This window comes from Salmo salar, chromosome 21 (assembly GCF_965601325.2).
Source record: "Salmo salar chromosome 21, fSalSal1, whole genome shotgun sequence".
In the NCBI taxonomy this organism is placed as follows: domain Eukaryota; kingdom Metazoa; phylum Chordata; class Actinopteri; order Salmoniformes; family Salmonidae; genus Salmo; species Salmo salar.
In genome coordinates this window covers 29,774,271-29,790,130 of record NC_138311.1, presented here as the reverse complement: position 1 = coordinate 29,790,130, position 15,860 = coordinate 29,774,271, and the positions used below count along the sequence as shown (strand labels likewise).

Below are 15,860 nucleotides of genomic sequence, written 5' to 3'. Positions count from 1 at the left end.
AGAAAAACCCTTGAATGAGTAGGTGTTCTAAAACTTTTGACCAGTAGTGTGTGTGTGTGTGTGTGTGTGTGTGTGTGTGAATTTGCTGACCCCTTGAAATTACCCAGACTCAAGAGAGTCTGTGTACTCTCTGCCGCCATTTGGATTACTCTGGTATTGCAGCACCCGGAACCATCTCTGATGTTGCAGGTTCTCATACCCGCCCCCTTTCCCTCTCCTCCTATCACTGTTGACTTCTCTACCGGAAGATATGGACGAACTCTACGCGGGAAACCAATGTTGTTTTGTCTGTGCAGTCTGCTTGTAGACTGGACTCAGCAGAGAAGTGAAACAGCGGAAAAACAGGTAGATAAAGATAAATGTTTATTTATGCAGGTGTTCTGGATGCATATCTGAGTAATTCAATATTTAATGTAACATTAACACTGTTCATTAGGTCGTCGCAAGTGGTTTACTTCATCACACAGCTAGCTATCTGAACTAGCTAACGTAAGCTAGCTAGCAATTGAGCTAACTTGGCTCTGGCTAAGCTAACGAACATGTTGGCTTTACTAAGAAAAATTACTAGTAGGTACTGAGCTACAATGAATATATGAGAGTAGAGCACTTGAAAGTTGCTAATGTCCCAACTTTCTTCACTGCCTTCTCATTTACAAGTGACTGTTGGTGTCAACAACACAACAATTGTTTGTTCAGTTGCTAGTTATAGCTAGTATCTCTAGCTGACGTTCTCCTTACTCTTTCTTCCTTTCCCTGTATTTAATAGCAGGATGAAGGTGATAACATGTGAGATTGCGTGGCACAACAAAGAGCCTGTCTACAGTCTGGACTTCCAGCACAACTCAGAGGGCCGCATACACAGGCTGGCCACAGCAGGAGTGGACACCACTGTCAGGGTGAGTACTAGCTAGCTGTTTAAAACAACCACATTGTTCAAATCAAAGTTTAGTGGTCGTGTACACAGATTTTCAGATGTTATTGCAGGTGCAGCGAAATGTCTCTCTTACTCTCTCACACACACACTTACATAGTTACACACAAACTGAACACTTGTATGCATTAGCAGAGGGCCTTTTTCTCTCACTCTCTCACACACTGCTTGGTAAGGGAACAATGTAGTTATGCTTTCAGAGACAATGACCTAACGCGTGTAGTGGCTCTGTGTGATGCTGTAACGTGTGGTGTCACATGCTGTGGTCAGCTGTGGCGTGTGGAGATGGGGCCTGATGGGAAGGCAGTGGTGGACTTCCTGTCAAACCTGGCGCGGCACACCAAGGCCGTCAACGTGGTGCGCTTCTGCCCCAACAGTGAGCTGCTCGCCTCTGGAGGAGATGGTGGGTCACTATGTAGCAAATTTATATAGCAAATAAAATGTAACAAGGGTGATCAGCTTCTCCAATGTCGAAGGTGCATAAAGATGTCGGAATTCAAATATGACATCATGGTTATACCACTATCCATAGCGTTTTAAAACTATGGTGCGACATGGTTACATTTTCCAAACTTGAAGCTAAAAATGGGATCATGTTCACTGAGATTATGATGATACAAAAAAAGAGTAACAGAGAGCAATGTACAATACGGAAAACTTGGCAAACAAGTCATTTGTGCTAAGTGCATGGAGGCCGCCATCTTTTTGCACCTCTGGTATTGTAATCAATTGATGCCAACACAACAATAATATACAATCTTTTTTTTTTTTTTTTGTGTTTACCAATCTCGTTGAGATTAACGATCTCTTTTACAAGAGAGACCTGGCCTAAATAGCAGCACACAAAGTTGCAGACACATTTACAACACAAAGCACTACAGTTTAAAAAACATGAATGTACGTACACATTGAACCCCCCCCCACTTCATTTTCCATCATAGTGTTTAGCCTAGCTTTAAACTCATTTAAAGGGATGAGCTCCTGTAATTTCAGGACCGTTTGAAACTCGTTCCAAGCGGAAGGGGCAGGGAACTGGAAAGCTTTTTCCCCCTAGCGCTGTACTGGCTTTAGGCACAATCAACAAAACACAGTCATGAGTCAGGCGATAGTTTTTCATGTGCCTGCTCGATAATGTAGTTACACTAGTAAAAATGGGAACTGTCTCAGTATGGCCTTATAAATAAAAACGTACAAATGATTTAATCCCCTGAAGAGTTAAGGAAGGCCAGCCCACTTGCATATAGAGGGTACAGTGATGTGAGAGCTTTGGAGTTGGTAACAAACCTCACCACCCCATGGTACAGTGTTTATCATACATAATGACCTCACAGGGGCGTACATGTACAAGATATCACCATAATCAAGTATAAGCATAAAAATAGTGCAAACAAGCCTCTTTCATCGCTTCAAAATAAAAACATGACTTATTACGGACAAAAGAAAATCCAACTTGTGCCTGAGCCCTTCGATGTGGGATCTTTCAAGAAACCCAAGTACTTGTAAATTGCTATAAGAGATTCAGTCCACAGAGTATATTTTTCCATGTGAGTGTAATGACTGTGTAACAGATGCAGCCATCCTGCTGTGGAAGCTAAACGACAGTAAGGAGCCTGAACAGACCCAATCGTTCCAGGAGGAGGAGGATAGTCAGCTCAACAAGGAGAGCTGGAGCGTGGTCAAGACCCTGAGGTAAGACTCTCTAATAGATGCCCTTATCTACAATGCATGGTCCCCTCCCTGTAATATTTTGATATGTCTTACTTCATAACCACATCTGTGATTGTTGTTTAAATTGTTTGGTAGGGGACACATAGAGGATGTGTATGATATCAGCTGGACCCGGGATGGGAACTTCATGGTCTCTGGTTCTGTGGACAACACTGCCATTATGTGGGACGTCACAAAGGGTAAGATGTGTGTACACAAAGTGGGTCTAAATGTGTCTGTTGAGTTGTACCTCTGTTGTCTATTATGTTTACTCTCGGTGAATGCATGCTGTTCATTAGTTACAAAACAGTTACTACCTGTGTTATATTTCTCAGGTCAGAAGCTGTGCATCTTTAATGACCATAAGAGCTATGTGCAGGGAGTGACCTGGGACCCGCTGGGCCAGTATGTGGCCACACTCAGCTGTGACCGGTAGGAACACAACACACACAGCCACTGGTTCTGCGTGAGAAGCCATTTTGTCTCTCCCTTAATCAGTGATTAGTGGAACTAACATGTAAACAATGAACCAGCATCAACTGGTAAACAATGTAATATGATTGATTGCCAATCTGACTGTCATCTCTCTCTCCTCTCTCTCTCTCTGTCCGTCTCTTTCTCTGTCCGTCTCTCTCTGTCCGTCTCTCTCTCTCTTCAGGGTGATGCGTGTGTACAGTACTCAGAGCAGGAAGAAGGCCTACAGTGTCAGTAAGATGAGCTCTGGATCAGCTGTGGAGGGAGAGGTCAGTATGAGCTGAGTGGACAATCTCCCATACACACACAGTTCCACTCACACGAAACAATCATACACACACTGAACACTCAATGATGTAATGTTGTTTATTTGTTTGTGTGCAGGTGAAACAGTACCGAATGTTCCATGATGACAGCATGAAGTCTTTCTTCAGGCGACTCACCTTCACACCGGACGGATCCTTTCTGCTTGCCCCAGGTACACACACACACACACACATGAAAACAATTACTCTGTGCATTCGTCTGGTGACTTGAAACAGGAAGAAATTGTGTCCTGTGCTGCTGTCATATGCTATGATGTGGAGGTCATAGGTGACATCCTGTTTAGCCCATTTCCTTTCTCAATGTCTCTCCCTCTCTCTCTGTCCCCCTTTCTCTCTCTCTGTCCTTCCTCTGCGTTCTCTCTCTATGTGTAGCGGGGTGTGTGGAGGCAGGGGAGAACGTCACCAACACTACATACGTATTCTCCAGGAAGAGCCTCAAGAGGTCATTGCTGCCAACCAATAACCCTCTGGGTACAATGAAGATTTTGTGAAATGAACTGAGACTGTCACAGCCTGCAGTTTGCTTCTGTATCAGAGTATGGGTATAACCTGTATCGGCCTTTCCGTATCTTAGGCCCATAGCTCACCTGCCCTGCCCTGCTAAAGCCACCCTGGCTGTACGCTGTTGCCCTGTCTACTTTGAGCTGAGGACCAAGAAGGAAGATGGTAAGAACACACACAAATAGCAAAAAAGTATAGCTAACTCCCTTCCTCTCCTCTCTATGCCTTCCTCTCTCCTCACCACTCCACTCTCCCTTCCTTCCCTACAGATGGCAGTGCCCAGCCCCTGCCTAACATGTTTGGCTTGCCCTACAGACTGGTGTTTGCTGTGGCATCAGAGGACTCCATCTTCCTCTATGACACTCAGCAGACCCTACCCTTCGGCTACGTGTCCAACATCCACTACCACACACTCAGCGACCTCACCTGGTACACACACACTCTTCAGATGTCTTGTATTGCTCTGTTTTTGATGAGCTTGAGGTAGAAGATGCCCTTGATCTAGGATCTGATGACCCTATCCCCCAATCCCAAACTGCACTGAAAAATATCTGACCCTGTATCAGTGTTTGGGGGTAACTTCTGACTACTCCTTGTGATAAGTTGTTGTAGTGTTATTCCAGTCTGTGTTCCATCCAGTCTATTTAGTGATGATGTGCTGTTGTAGTGTTATTCCAGTCTGTGTTCCATCCAGTCTATTTAGTGATGATGTGCTGTTGTAGTGATTATTCCAGTCTGTGTTCCATCCAGTCTATTTAGTGATGATGTGCTGTTGTAGTGTTATTCCAGTCTGTGTTCCATCCAGTCTATTTAGTGATGATGTGCTGTTGTAGTGTTATTCCAGTCTGTGTTCCATCCAGTCTATTTAGTGATGATGTGCTGTTGTAGTATTATTCTAGTCTGTGTTCCATGCAGTCTATTTAGTGATGATGTGCTGATGTAGGTCTCGGGACGGTTCTTTCCTGGCGGTGTCTTCTACAGACGGCTACTGCTCCTTCCTTTCCTTCTCTCCTGGCGAGCTGGGCACCCCCCTGAAGGAGCCCCCAGTCCTGGAGGTCGTCACCCCCGGCAACGGCCCAGAGAAGAAGGGCAAGAAGGCTGCCATGGCTCGCACGGTGTCCCCCGTCCCTAAAACCACAGAGAGCACCGCCACTGTCCACGCCATTCCTAAAGAGACCCCCAGCACCCCCCTCTCCTCCCTCACCTCCCATGCCACCCACCTGGTCCCTGGGGGTGAGGAGAACAACAACCCTGGCAAGGCCAAGCCACAGCCCCGTAGGATTACCCTCAACACCCTGGAGGGATGGGGCAAGCCCAGCACCCCCAAAGCCACTGCTGCTAATTCCCCCAAGATCCCCACCACAGCCAGCATCAGCGACCCCTCCACCCCTCAGCAGCCACACCTCATCGCCTCTACCCCCAACACCCGCCTCACCCCCTCTACAGCCCAGCCCTGCCTCACCCCAAAGGCACAAAGAAACACTCTTGACCCCAGCACCCCTAAAGCTAGCACCACCCCTAAAGAACCTGTCCCCAGGTAAGAGCACAGACACAAGATGTCATGGATGTTTTATCTACAGACCATTGTGTGTCTGTATTTTTGTACTTGTCTAATCTATGTAATGCTTGCCTGCCAGTCAGAGTTTGTGCATTGGTGCGTATGTTACATGATAATGCGTTTCTGCATGTGTGAGTAGCATTTGCACGCTAATGTACCTTGATCCTCGTTGAATCATTCATCATGTGAGCGACCACTACAATCGAAGGTTAGATGAAACCCTTCTCCCTGTAATGGCTGCCCCTGGTCCATAACCTCATAACTGTCCTGTTCTCAACCATGATGCTATTGCCGAGATGCTACAACGAGTTAGCCTGATGTAAAGGCAGCACCCGGGCATTTAGGCTACACTCTCCAATACAAAACTATGGTATGTAAATGAATGTAAAATCCCTGAACTCCCATTCAAATGGCTGGTGGTGAGTGGAGCCAGACTGACTGCCTGGTACCGACACACAGCTACTACGTCACTGCCACATGATCACTGGATGGAAGGGAACAGTTAGACAGGGATAGGCTGGTGGGAGATGGGAGCACCAGCCAGGGCAGCATGCCTAGTCTAGGGAAGGACATTGAACCATTTCCCCCCTACTGTTTCCATGTGCAGAATCCCCCCTACTGTTTCCAATGTGCAGTATCTAAGAATCTCTATGCAGGTTCTGAATCCACATTGTGGATGATAAGTAATTTGTTGACATTGCGTGTGAGACAAAATAATGACAGAGCTTGTGGCGTGTATTGGTCGTTAGCTACTGTCTGGTATTCAGGGTTCATTGGACCCCCCCACTGTTAATCAAGTACCGATTATCCTGAGAGGCTGCCGGCAGACAAGATGGGCAGTGTGTGTGTCCCCGGTCATTATCAGTCTGTGAGGAGATTGAATGAGGAGAGAAAGAGCATAGGTGGGAAGAAGTGCAGTTAGATTGTTATTATTTGCAGGTTTAGTTTTTCCCTGTGAATCCTAAATTAGGTGCAAGTTTTTCTTATGTAGGCCTACATAAAAGCCGTATTTTGGAACTTATTCCTTAGCCACCACTCGAGCCGGGTTGAATCCCTCTCTAAGTCACTGTTCTCTCGCTACCTTCTGTTTTTAGACGGATATCTCTGACTCCCGTCGTCTCTAGATCTCCAGCTGCCTTTACCACACCCTCCTCCACGGAGAAAGCCAAACATGGTCAGTATATCATGCAACAACCAACACAGGGATTTGCCAAGCACTTTACAACAAGGCCAGGGATTGGCTATGGACTGTGTTATAGTTACCAGTCTTTGTAATGGGGTCTGCCTCTGAGCGCCCAACCAATGAAACAAAATTAACATCTGAGTATACTAAATTATGTAAAATCCTTTATTCAGTCCAGTGTTCTGCCTATGATTGATGCATGTATTTTGGTTCATCTTTGCCCCCTAGAACAACCCTCTCCCCCCACCGACCCTGTGTGCCAGCCCCCAGAGTCCAAGCGGCCCAAGACCAGCACCCTGGCAGGCAAGACCGGGGTGGCTCCAGCCTCAGGGGCCACACCCAACCCCTAAGGACCCCTCATTGCCAAGAACCCTCTGCAGGACAGAGTGGTGTCAACATGCAACTCGCATATTATCATCCTACACACACACACACACACACACACACACACACTCTCAAGTGTCTAGCCTATAGAACTGCTTAGAGACTGGTGTTGTGACCTAATTTACACACACACGCTCACAAGAGTTCACAGAGCAAAGACTGGTGTTTCCTCCTAATGTAATTTTCTGTATGTTTTTGTAATTTCACATCCTGAATTCTTCTGTAGCTCATTTAATTTGATAACCAGGTAGTTATTTAAGTGATAATGCCCGAGAAGCATTGTTAGCCGTGCCAATATATCCTCCAAACACCGTCTTCGAGGGCATTATCAATTTTATACAGCGGGTTACCAACACATTCAAATAAGGTTATTTTTATGAATTTATTCATACTATTTCATCCTTCCTCAAGATATAGTCTGGACACAAATCTAGGGTTGCTACCCAAGCCGGCTGGTCGTTTGTTCGTTCAGTCTTTTTGTTCTGTATCTATGCCATACTGGCTGGGAACGTTCTTATTCCTGGCTTCTAGTGACATTTATTTGGAAACATCTATAACAATGAGCTAATGAGACGCGATTTAGCCTGGCATAGAAGATGTGCTCTCTCATCAGGACACTGTTGTTCAGAGGAGCTAGCTAACAACACAGCTACAATAACTTCAAACAGAAGCTGGAAAGACTGCAAACTAGCTTTGTTTCATTTGACCTTTTTTCAGTTGACATTTCTTTGTGTATATTCATAAAAATTATCCCAGTTGATTCATGATTTCGACTGGCTGAGAAACGCTGCCCGTCTTTCTCGTCCCGACCTCTACAAGTTCATTACTATGGGACAGCTGGAGATTGAATTTGAATATTGAAGCAAATGTCAGAGACAGGCAGCAAGGTTCATACAAATCTCCATTGTTGAAATCTAAAAGAAATGTGAGAATGTCTAGATGCTTTTTAAAGTTTAGAACTTCCCTTCCTGGGCTGATGAGACAGTGGATTGCGCATTCAGATGGAACAGAGTAAATACGCATTTTAACACCATAGATTTAGCCAGTGGTAACTTGTGGAATAGACACCGGCTGGAATGCGCTTTTAACCAATCAGCTTTCAGGATTAGACCCACCCGTTGTATAATGTAAATTAAAAACTGTGGTTCCAGCCCTGAATGCTGATTGGCTGACAGCCATGGTATATCAGACCGTATACCACGGGTATGACAAAACATTTATTTTTACTGCTCTAATTATGCTGGTAACCAGTTCTGCGTCGTGCCTAAGAACAGCCCTCAGCTGTAGTATGTTGGCCATATGCCACACCCCCTCGTGCGTTAATTCTTAAATAAAAATGTACCTGGCTAAAAATAAAGGATAAGAAACAGAAAGTTACATATAAGATAAAACCACCTCAGTCCAAATGAAGCTTAGCTCATGTATGAAACTGTACAATGGTCATTGACTTTAGTCTGAATGGTTGTCTGTATTGGTGTTATATTGGGGTCGTTTCTCCTTTTTATATGAATGTTTGTGTATTGTGCTTTTTGGATTTTGGTAACATGCTTGTCTAAAAAAATAAAAAATGTATTTGTTACATCTCTCTAAACATTCCCATGAATGTTCCCAGGACCCAGGTGGTAAATCTAAAAACACTATGAATTATCTGGGAAACCAGGTCTGGTAATCATAGCTGACTTTGAAAAGGCCTTTGATAAAGTACGACTGGAATTTATAAATGCCTGGACTATTTTATTTTGGAGAATCTCTTATACAATGGGTTAAAGTTATGTATAGTAACCCCAGGTGTAAAATAGTAAATAATGGCTACTTCTCATAAAGTATTTAACTGTCAAGAGGAGTAAAACAAGGTTGTCCACTATTGGCATATCTATTTATTATGGCTATCAAAATGTTAGCTATTGAAATTAGATCCAACCATTAATATCAAGGGGCTAGAAATCCAGGGATTAAAAACATGGTGTCATTGTATGCTGACAATTCAAGTTTTCTTTTAAATCTGTAATGTGGATCCCTGCACAGCCTCAAAGGATCTAGATCATTTTTCTAATCTCTCTGGATTACAACCAAATTATGATAAATGCACCGTATGTATTGGATTGCTAAAAAATACAACTTTTACATTACTGTGTAGTTTACCAATAAAATGGTCTGATGGAGTAGTGGACATGCTCTGTATTCATATCCTGAATTTTTTAAAATTATCTTACTACAATACATTTTAATAAAAAGTTTGTCAAAATGGATAATCTTACTACCATGGAAAGGACAATACCTGTCTATTTGTGGAAAAATCACCCTTATAACCCTTTAGCCATATCCCAGTTTACCTATTTACTTATGCCTACACCTAACGACTTGTTTTTTAAATGATATGAGCAAATGATATTCCACTTTATTTGGAAGCGCAAGCCGGGCAAAATTAAACGGGCCTATTTATATAGGGAATATGAATTTGGAGGGCAGAAATGATTAAAGGATTGGACCTCTCACTACAGGCTTCAGTCATACAAAAACAAAAAATTAAATTCAAACTGGTTCTCTAGCTGATTAGTAAGAATGGCTCACCCAGTGTTCAGTAATGGCCTTTTCCCCTTTATTCAGATTACAACCTCTCACTTTTGGTTATTTGAAAGGAAAATAATCTCCGAAATATCACAATGTTTTAAAAACATGCCATAGAAAGCTGGTTGCAATTTCTGTTTAATCCACCAGAAAAGAGAGAACAAATATTACAAATAGTTTGGTTAAACTCAAATATACTAATTGATAATAAATAAATGGATAAAAAAAAAAACAGTATACTCTTCGTAAATTATATCATAAATAGGACTGGTGGAGTTATGTCACACATGCAGTTAACAAAAATATGGAAATGTCTGCTCTATCCAAAAGTATAACCAAAAGATTGCAGCGTTACTACAAAAATGGAGGAGGCAAATGGAAGGAGGAGAAGGAACTTGTCTGTCGGTGTAACGCCCTGGCCATAGAGAGGGGTTTTTGTTCTTTATTTTGGTTAGGCCAGGGTGTTACATTGGGTGGGCGTTCTATGTTCCTTTTTCTATGTTTTTGTATTTCTTTGTTTTGGGCTGTGTGTGGCTCCCAATCAGGCACAGCTGAAGTTCGTTGTTGCTGATTGGGAGTCACACATAAGGAGCATGTTTTTCCTTTGGGTTTTGTGGGTAATTGTTTCTGTTCAGTGTGTTTCCTGACAGGACTGTTTCTGGTCGTTTTTGTAAAGTGTTCTCTCATTTGAATTAAAATTCTAATGATGAACACATCCTCTGCTGCACCTTGGTCTAATTCTGACGACGGCCGTTACAGTCGGCCCTGCATTAAAGACCAAAATTGGTGAAAGGAAATTGTGATAAATAAAAAAAGTGTACCAGTTCAATTAAAGGACCAAAAAAATGACAGTTGAGTCATACAGGTTGCAAAATAGTTGGGAAGAGGTTTTCGATGTAAAGATTCCATGGCACGTGGTTTATGAATTGATAAGGACTCTGGATTCAAAACTTTGTTTTTCAATTTAAATTATAATCCAAAATTCTTGCAACCAACAATGTTTATATATACAGTACCAGTCAAAAGTTGACACACCTACTCATTAAAGGGTTTTTCTTTATTTTTACTATTTTCTACATTGTAAAGTAATAATGAAGACATCAAAACTATGAAATAACACATATGGAATCATGTAGTAACCAAAACAGTGTTAAACAAATCTAAATATATTTTATATTTGAGATTCTTCAAAGTAGAAACGCTTTGCCTTGATGACAGCTTTGCACAATCTCAAGGTTCTCCCTTTGCTGCAATAATCGCCTTCACTTGTCTGGGTAGGCTTTGCGCTAGATGTTGGAACATTGCTGCAGGGACTTGCTTCCATTCAGCCACAAGAGCATTAGTGAGGTTGGGTATTGATGTTGGGCAATTAGGCCTGGCTTGCAGGCGGCGTTCCAATTCATCCCAAAGGTGTTTGATGGGGTTGAGGACAGGGCTCTGTGCAGGCCAGTCAAGTTCTTCCACACCGGTCTCGACAAACCATTTCTGTATGGACCTCGATTTGTGCACGGGGGCATTGTCATGCTGAAACAGGAAAGGGCCTTCCCCGTGCACAGAATTGTCTAGAATGTCATTGTATGCTGTCGCGTTAAGATTTAATTTCATTGGAACTAAGGGGCCAAGCCCGAACCATTATTCCTCCTCCACCAAACTTTACAGTTGGCACTATGTGTTGGGGCAGGTAGTGTTCTCCTGGCATCCACCAAGCCCAGATTCGTACGTGGTGAAATGTGATTCATCACTCCAGAGAATGTATTTCCACTGCTCCAGAGTCCAATGGCGGCGAGCTTTACACCACTCCAGCCGATGCTTGGCATTGCGGATGCTGATCTTAGGCTTGTCCTCTGCTCTCATCCTTGTAGACCTATCTGCTGCCTTTGATACTGTGAACCATCAGATCCTCCTCTCCACCCTCTCCGAGTTGGGCATCTCCGGCGCGGCTCACTCTTGGATTGCGTCCTACCTGATAGGTCGCTCCTACCAGGTGGCGTGGCGAGAATCCGTCTCCGCACCACATGCTCTCACCACTGGTGTCCCCCAGGGCTCAGTTCTAGGCCCTCTCCTATTCTCGCTATACACCAAGTCACTTGGCTCTGTCATATCCTCACTTGGTCTCTCCTATCATTGCTACGCAGACGACACACAATTAATCTTCTCCTTTCCCCCTTCTGATAACCAGGTGGCGAATCGCATCTCTGCATGTCTGGCAGACATATCAGTGTAGATGACGGATCACCACCTCAAGCTGAACCTCGGCAAGACGGAGCTGCTCTTCCTCCCGGGGAAGGACTGCCCGTTCCATGATCTCGCCATCACGGTTGACAACTCCATTGTGTCCTTCTCCCAGAGTGCTAAGAGCCTTGGCGTGACCCTGTCGTTCTCCGCTAGCATCAAGGCGGTGACCCGATCCTGTAGGTTCATGCTCTACAACATTCGCAGAGTACGACCGTGCCTCACACAGTCATCTCCCGTCTGGATTACTGCAACTCGCTGTTGGCGGGGCTCCCTGCCTGTGCCATTAAACCCCTACAACTCATCCAGAATGCCGCAGCCCGTCTGGTGTTCAACCTTCCCAAGTTCTCTCACGTCACCCCGCTCCTCCGCACACTCCACTGGCTTCCAGTTGAAGCTCGCATCTGCTACAAGACCATGGTGCTTGCCTACGGAGCTGTGAGAGGAACGGCACCTCCGTACCTTCAGGCTCTGATCAGTCCCTACACCCAAAGAAGGGCACTGCGTTCATCCACCTCTGGCCTGCTCGCCTCCCTACCTCTGCGGAGGCACTGTTCCCGTTCAGCCCAGTCAAAACTGTTCGCTGCTCTGGCACCCCAATGCTGGAACAAGCTCCCTCACGACGCCAGGACAGCGGAGTCAATCACCACCTTCCGGAGACACCTGAAACCCCACCTCTTTAAGTAATATCTGGGATAGGATTAAGTAATCCTTCTAACCCCCCCCCCCCCCAAAAGATATAGATGTACTATTGTAAAGTGGTTGTTCCACTGGATATCATAAGGTGAATGCACCAATATGTAAGTCACTCTGGATAAGAGCGTCTGCTAAATGACGTAAATGTAAATGAAACCCATTTCATGAAACTCCCAACAAACGGCTATTGTGCTGACGTTGCTTCCAGAGGCAGTTTGGAACTCGGTAGTGTGAATTGCAAATGAGGACAGGCAATAAAATGTACGTACTACGCGCTTCAACACTTGCCGGTCCCGTCCTGTGAGCTTGTGTGGCCTACCACTTCACGACTGAGCCGTTGCTCCTAGACATTTCCATTTCACAATAACAGCACTTACAGTTGACCTGGACAGCTCTAGCAGGGCAGACATTTGATGAACTGACTTGTTGGAAAGGTGGCATCCTATGACGGTGCCACGTTGAAAGTCAATGAGCTCTTCAGTAAGGCCATGCTACTGACAATGTTTGTCTATGGAGATTGTATGGCTGTGTGCTCGATTTTATACTCCTGTCAGCAACGGGTGTGGTTGAAATAGCCAAATCCACAAATTTGAAGGGGTGTCCACATACTTTTGTATATATAGTGTATGTTGCACTACAAATAAGAAGAAAGTGGAGTTGGATTGGACACACCCTACGAAAACTGGCCACCAACCACTCGCCTTCCATGAAATGGAACCCCCAGGGGAAAAGAAAGAGGGGTTGACCCAAAAACACTTGGAGGAGAGACTTCCAGGCAGAGATTATGGCAAAAATGGTGGATAAATTAAGACAGTTCACTCAGGCCGTTTACCATTGAAAGAAATGGTCAGTTCCTGTCTACTTAAGGGGGTGTCTCTCCCATAGACACCAATGTGATAGCAGCTGGGTCTGGTCTAATTAGTTAATTGACTTCCATTGAAACAGAAAAAATGAGGGAGTGGGATGTCTTGCTTCCTCTTCCTCTTCCGTCTCTCATGACCGAGAGTGGCCTCAACTGGTGCGACCTGAAAAAACTTTCCCCGGCACGAACCAAAGGGGATGAAGGACATTCGTCCAATGGCCTATGCTCCTTATAGGAGCCAAGTAAATATGTCAAGTAAGACAATTTATGAACATCTTTAAAAATGGTAGTTGCATCAGGTTTTCAACTAAATGTATCCATCTAACAAATTACTGGAGATACCTGACACCTGGCAGACATTTATGTTAAACAATTGGACGTGTGAAAACAAGTATCCTATCGGCCTATCCAGAACAGTGTATGAAGGAAGGAAAATGAGAGGAAGCACGATAGGATAAATTGAAACCCACCCATTGTCTGACACTGAGGTGAGATTATAATGCCTGAGAGAGGAGGAGGGGTCGATATGTCCTTGTGAAAGTCACACTGCTTGTTTATGTGTTTATGGTAATAGTTTAACTATTCACAAACCCTCATAGACAATCGTATGAGAAGCAGACATCTTCTGTAGACATTGGTTTCATTTCACACATAGGAAGTTCACAGAATCAATTAAACACCTCATCTTTCAAATTGCTTGTTTTTCTGTAACTGGGTGGTTACTTGGTCGTGGATGTTTCTTGGTAGAGGTTGCCCTTTGACACATACCCAGGATCATATTAAAACCACTCTCTACCTTTTGTTTTCAGGCAGATAACTCTGACCCCTGTCGTAGCCTGATCTTCTACTGCCACTCAAATCTTCACCACACCCTCCTCCACTGAGAAAGCCAACATGGTCAGTATATCCTGCAACAACCGTATGTGTAAGGGAACAATTTACGAAACTGATTAGCAATAATAAGGCAGCAAGGTAGTAAGGCGCCTCCTCTTGCCCAATTGCAGATTCAAACGCCTTAAAGGTGAGCATTTAGAGCCTTAAATCAAATCAAATCAAATCAAATTGTACTTGTCGCATGCGCCGAATACAACAGGTGTAGACCTTACAGTGAAATGCTTACTTACAAGCCCATAACCAATAATGCAGTTAAGAAAATACAAAAAAATGTAAGAGATAAGAATAACAAATAATTAAAGAGCAGCACTAAATAACAATAGCGGGGCTATATACAGGGGGTACCAGTGTTGACGTAATTGAGGTAATTATGTACATGTAGGTAGAGTTATTTAAGTGGTTATGCATAGATAATAACAGAGACTAGCAGCAGCTTGGGGGGGGGGGGTGCAATGCAAATAGTCTGGGTAGCCATTACATTAGCTGTACAGGAGTCTTATGGCTTTGGGGTAGAAGCTGTTTAGAAGCCTCTTGGACCTAGACTTGGCGCTCCGGTACTGCTTGCCGTGCGGTAGCAGAGAGAACAATCTATGACTAGGGTGGCTGGAGTCTTTGACACCGCCCGGTGATTTACTGGGCCATACGTACTACCCTCTGTAGTGTACTCCTCAATGCTATCGGAAGAATCCTGGAACATATTCCAATCTGTGCAAGCAAAACAGTCCTGTAGTTTAGCATCTGCTTCATCTGACCACTGGAACTGATCACTAGTCTTTCCAACCACAGGTGAATGTTCACAAGAATAATTTAGGGCAGAATCTGTCATTAGAGTAGTGGTGTATATTTTGCCTCAATCGCTTTTTTTGCTTGCTGCATGTCATGCTTTGGAAGAAGAAGAGGATGATGATGATGATAATAATGATGATGATTAGGTTAAGGACTACAGAGTCTGTTATATAGTCAAGTGCATAGCGCTTGGTGTGTGTATTTGTTAATGTCTGGTCCACTCTGGTCTTACGTCACACAGTCAGTATGGAAAATGCCTTATCGTGGCTATGTACAACTGGAAGCATATTAATGTGACTGTTAAGCCCATAATCCGTATAATAAAGGTTCTAAATTCGGTGATACAAAATTAAATGAAATACTGCTACTCCTGCCTTCCAGTTTGGGGGCACATACAGTATCTAAACTACTGCATATAATGCATTCATATTAATAAACTTTGTGGGTGAAGTGCATTTATAAAACATGTTATTTATAGCCCATAGCAGATGAATACCTGAACATCTTGGTATCTGATCACATTTATTGGTCTGAATGCATGAGGAGAATTATCTAAGAATATATTAATTCCCTAGAGAGGTATTGGCTGATAAATAAGAAGTAGCGGAATTGATACTTGTAAAAATCACACCAAGCGAGGCAAAACTGCCGTCAACAACCTATCTTGATGCATGAAAAAACGCCATCTGACTGACAGTTCCAATGGCCAATCGCATTGGCTATGGTCGGGGCTCTTTAAAGGGTCTACTAATAGGCAT

At 43.9% G+C, this 15,860-nt stretch overlaps 1 protein-coding gene across 1 annotated transcript; it reads left to right on the top strand.

Moving 5' to 3' along the window:
• Window positions 1–223: 223 nt before the first annotated feature.
• Window positions 224–8,643, top strand: LOC106582111 (chromatin assembly factor 1 subunit B). The gene is made up of 14 exons (XM_014164859.3): window positions 224–345; window positions 767–896; window positions 1,202–1,334; window positions 2,500–2,620; window positions 2,735–2,838; window positions 2,974–3,070; window positions 3,297–3,381; window positions 3,497–3,590; window positions 3,811–3,880; window positions 4,013–4,104; window positions 4,209–4,368; window positions 4,883–5,476; window positions 6,592–6,671; window positions 6,909–8,643. Exons 2-14 carry the CDS (start codon window positions 771–773, stop codon window positions 7,028–7,030), a joined length of 1,878 nt encoding a protein of 625 aa, XP_014020334.1. The 5' UTR covers window positions 224–345; window positions 767–770; the 3' UTR covers window positions 7,031–8,643.
• Window positions 8,644–15,860: the final 7,217 nt, after the last annotated feature.

Coding starts and splice junctions, on each gene's coding strand:
- LOC106582111 (XM_014164859.3), top strand. CDS start 771: ATGAAGGTGATAACATGTGAGATTGCGTGGCACAACAAAGAGCCTGTC. Junction 897..1,201: donor GAGTGGACACCACTGTCAGG/GTGAGTACTAGC, acceptor TGCTGTGGTCAG/CTGTGGCGTGTGGAGATGGG. Junction 2,621..2,734: donor AGCGTGGTCAAGACCCTGAG/GTAAGACTCTCT, acceptor ATTGTTTGGTAG/GGGACACATAGAGGATGTGT.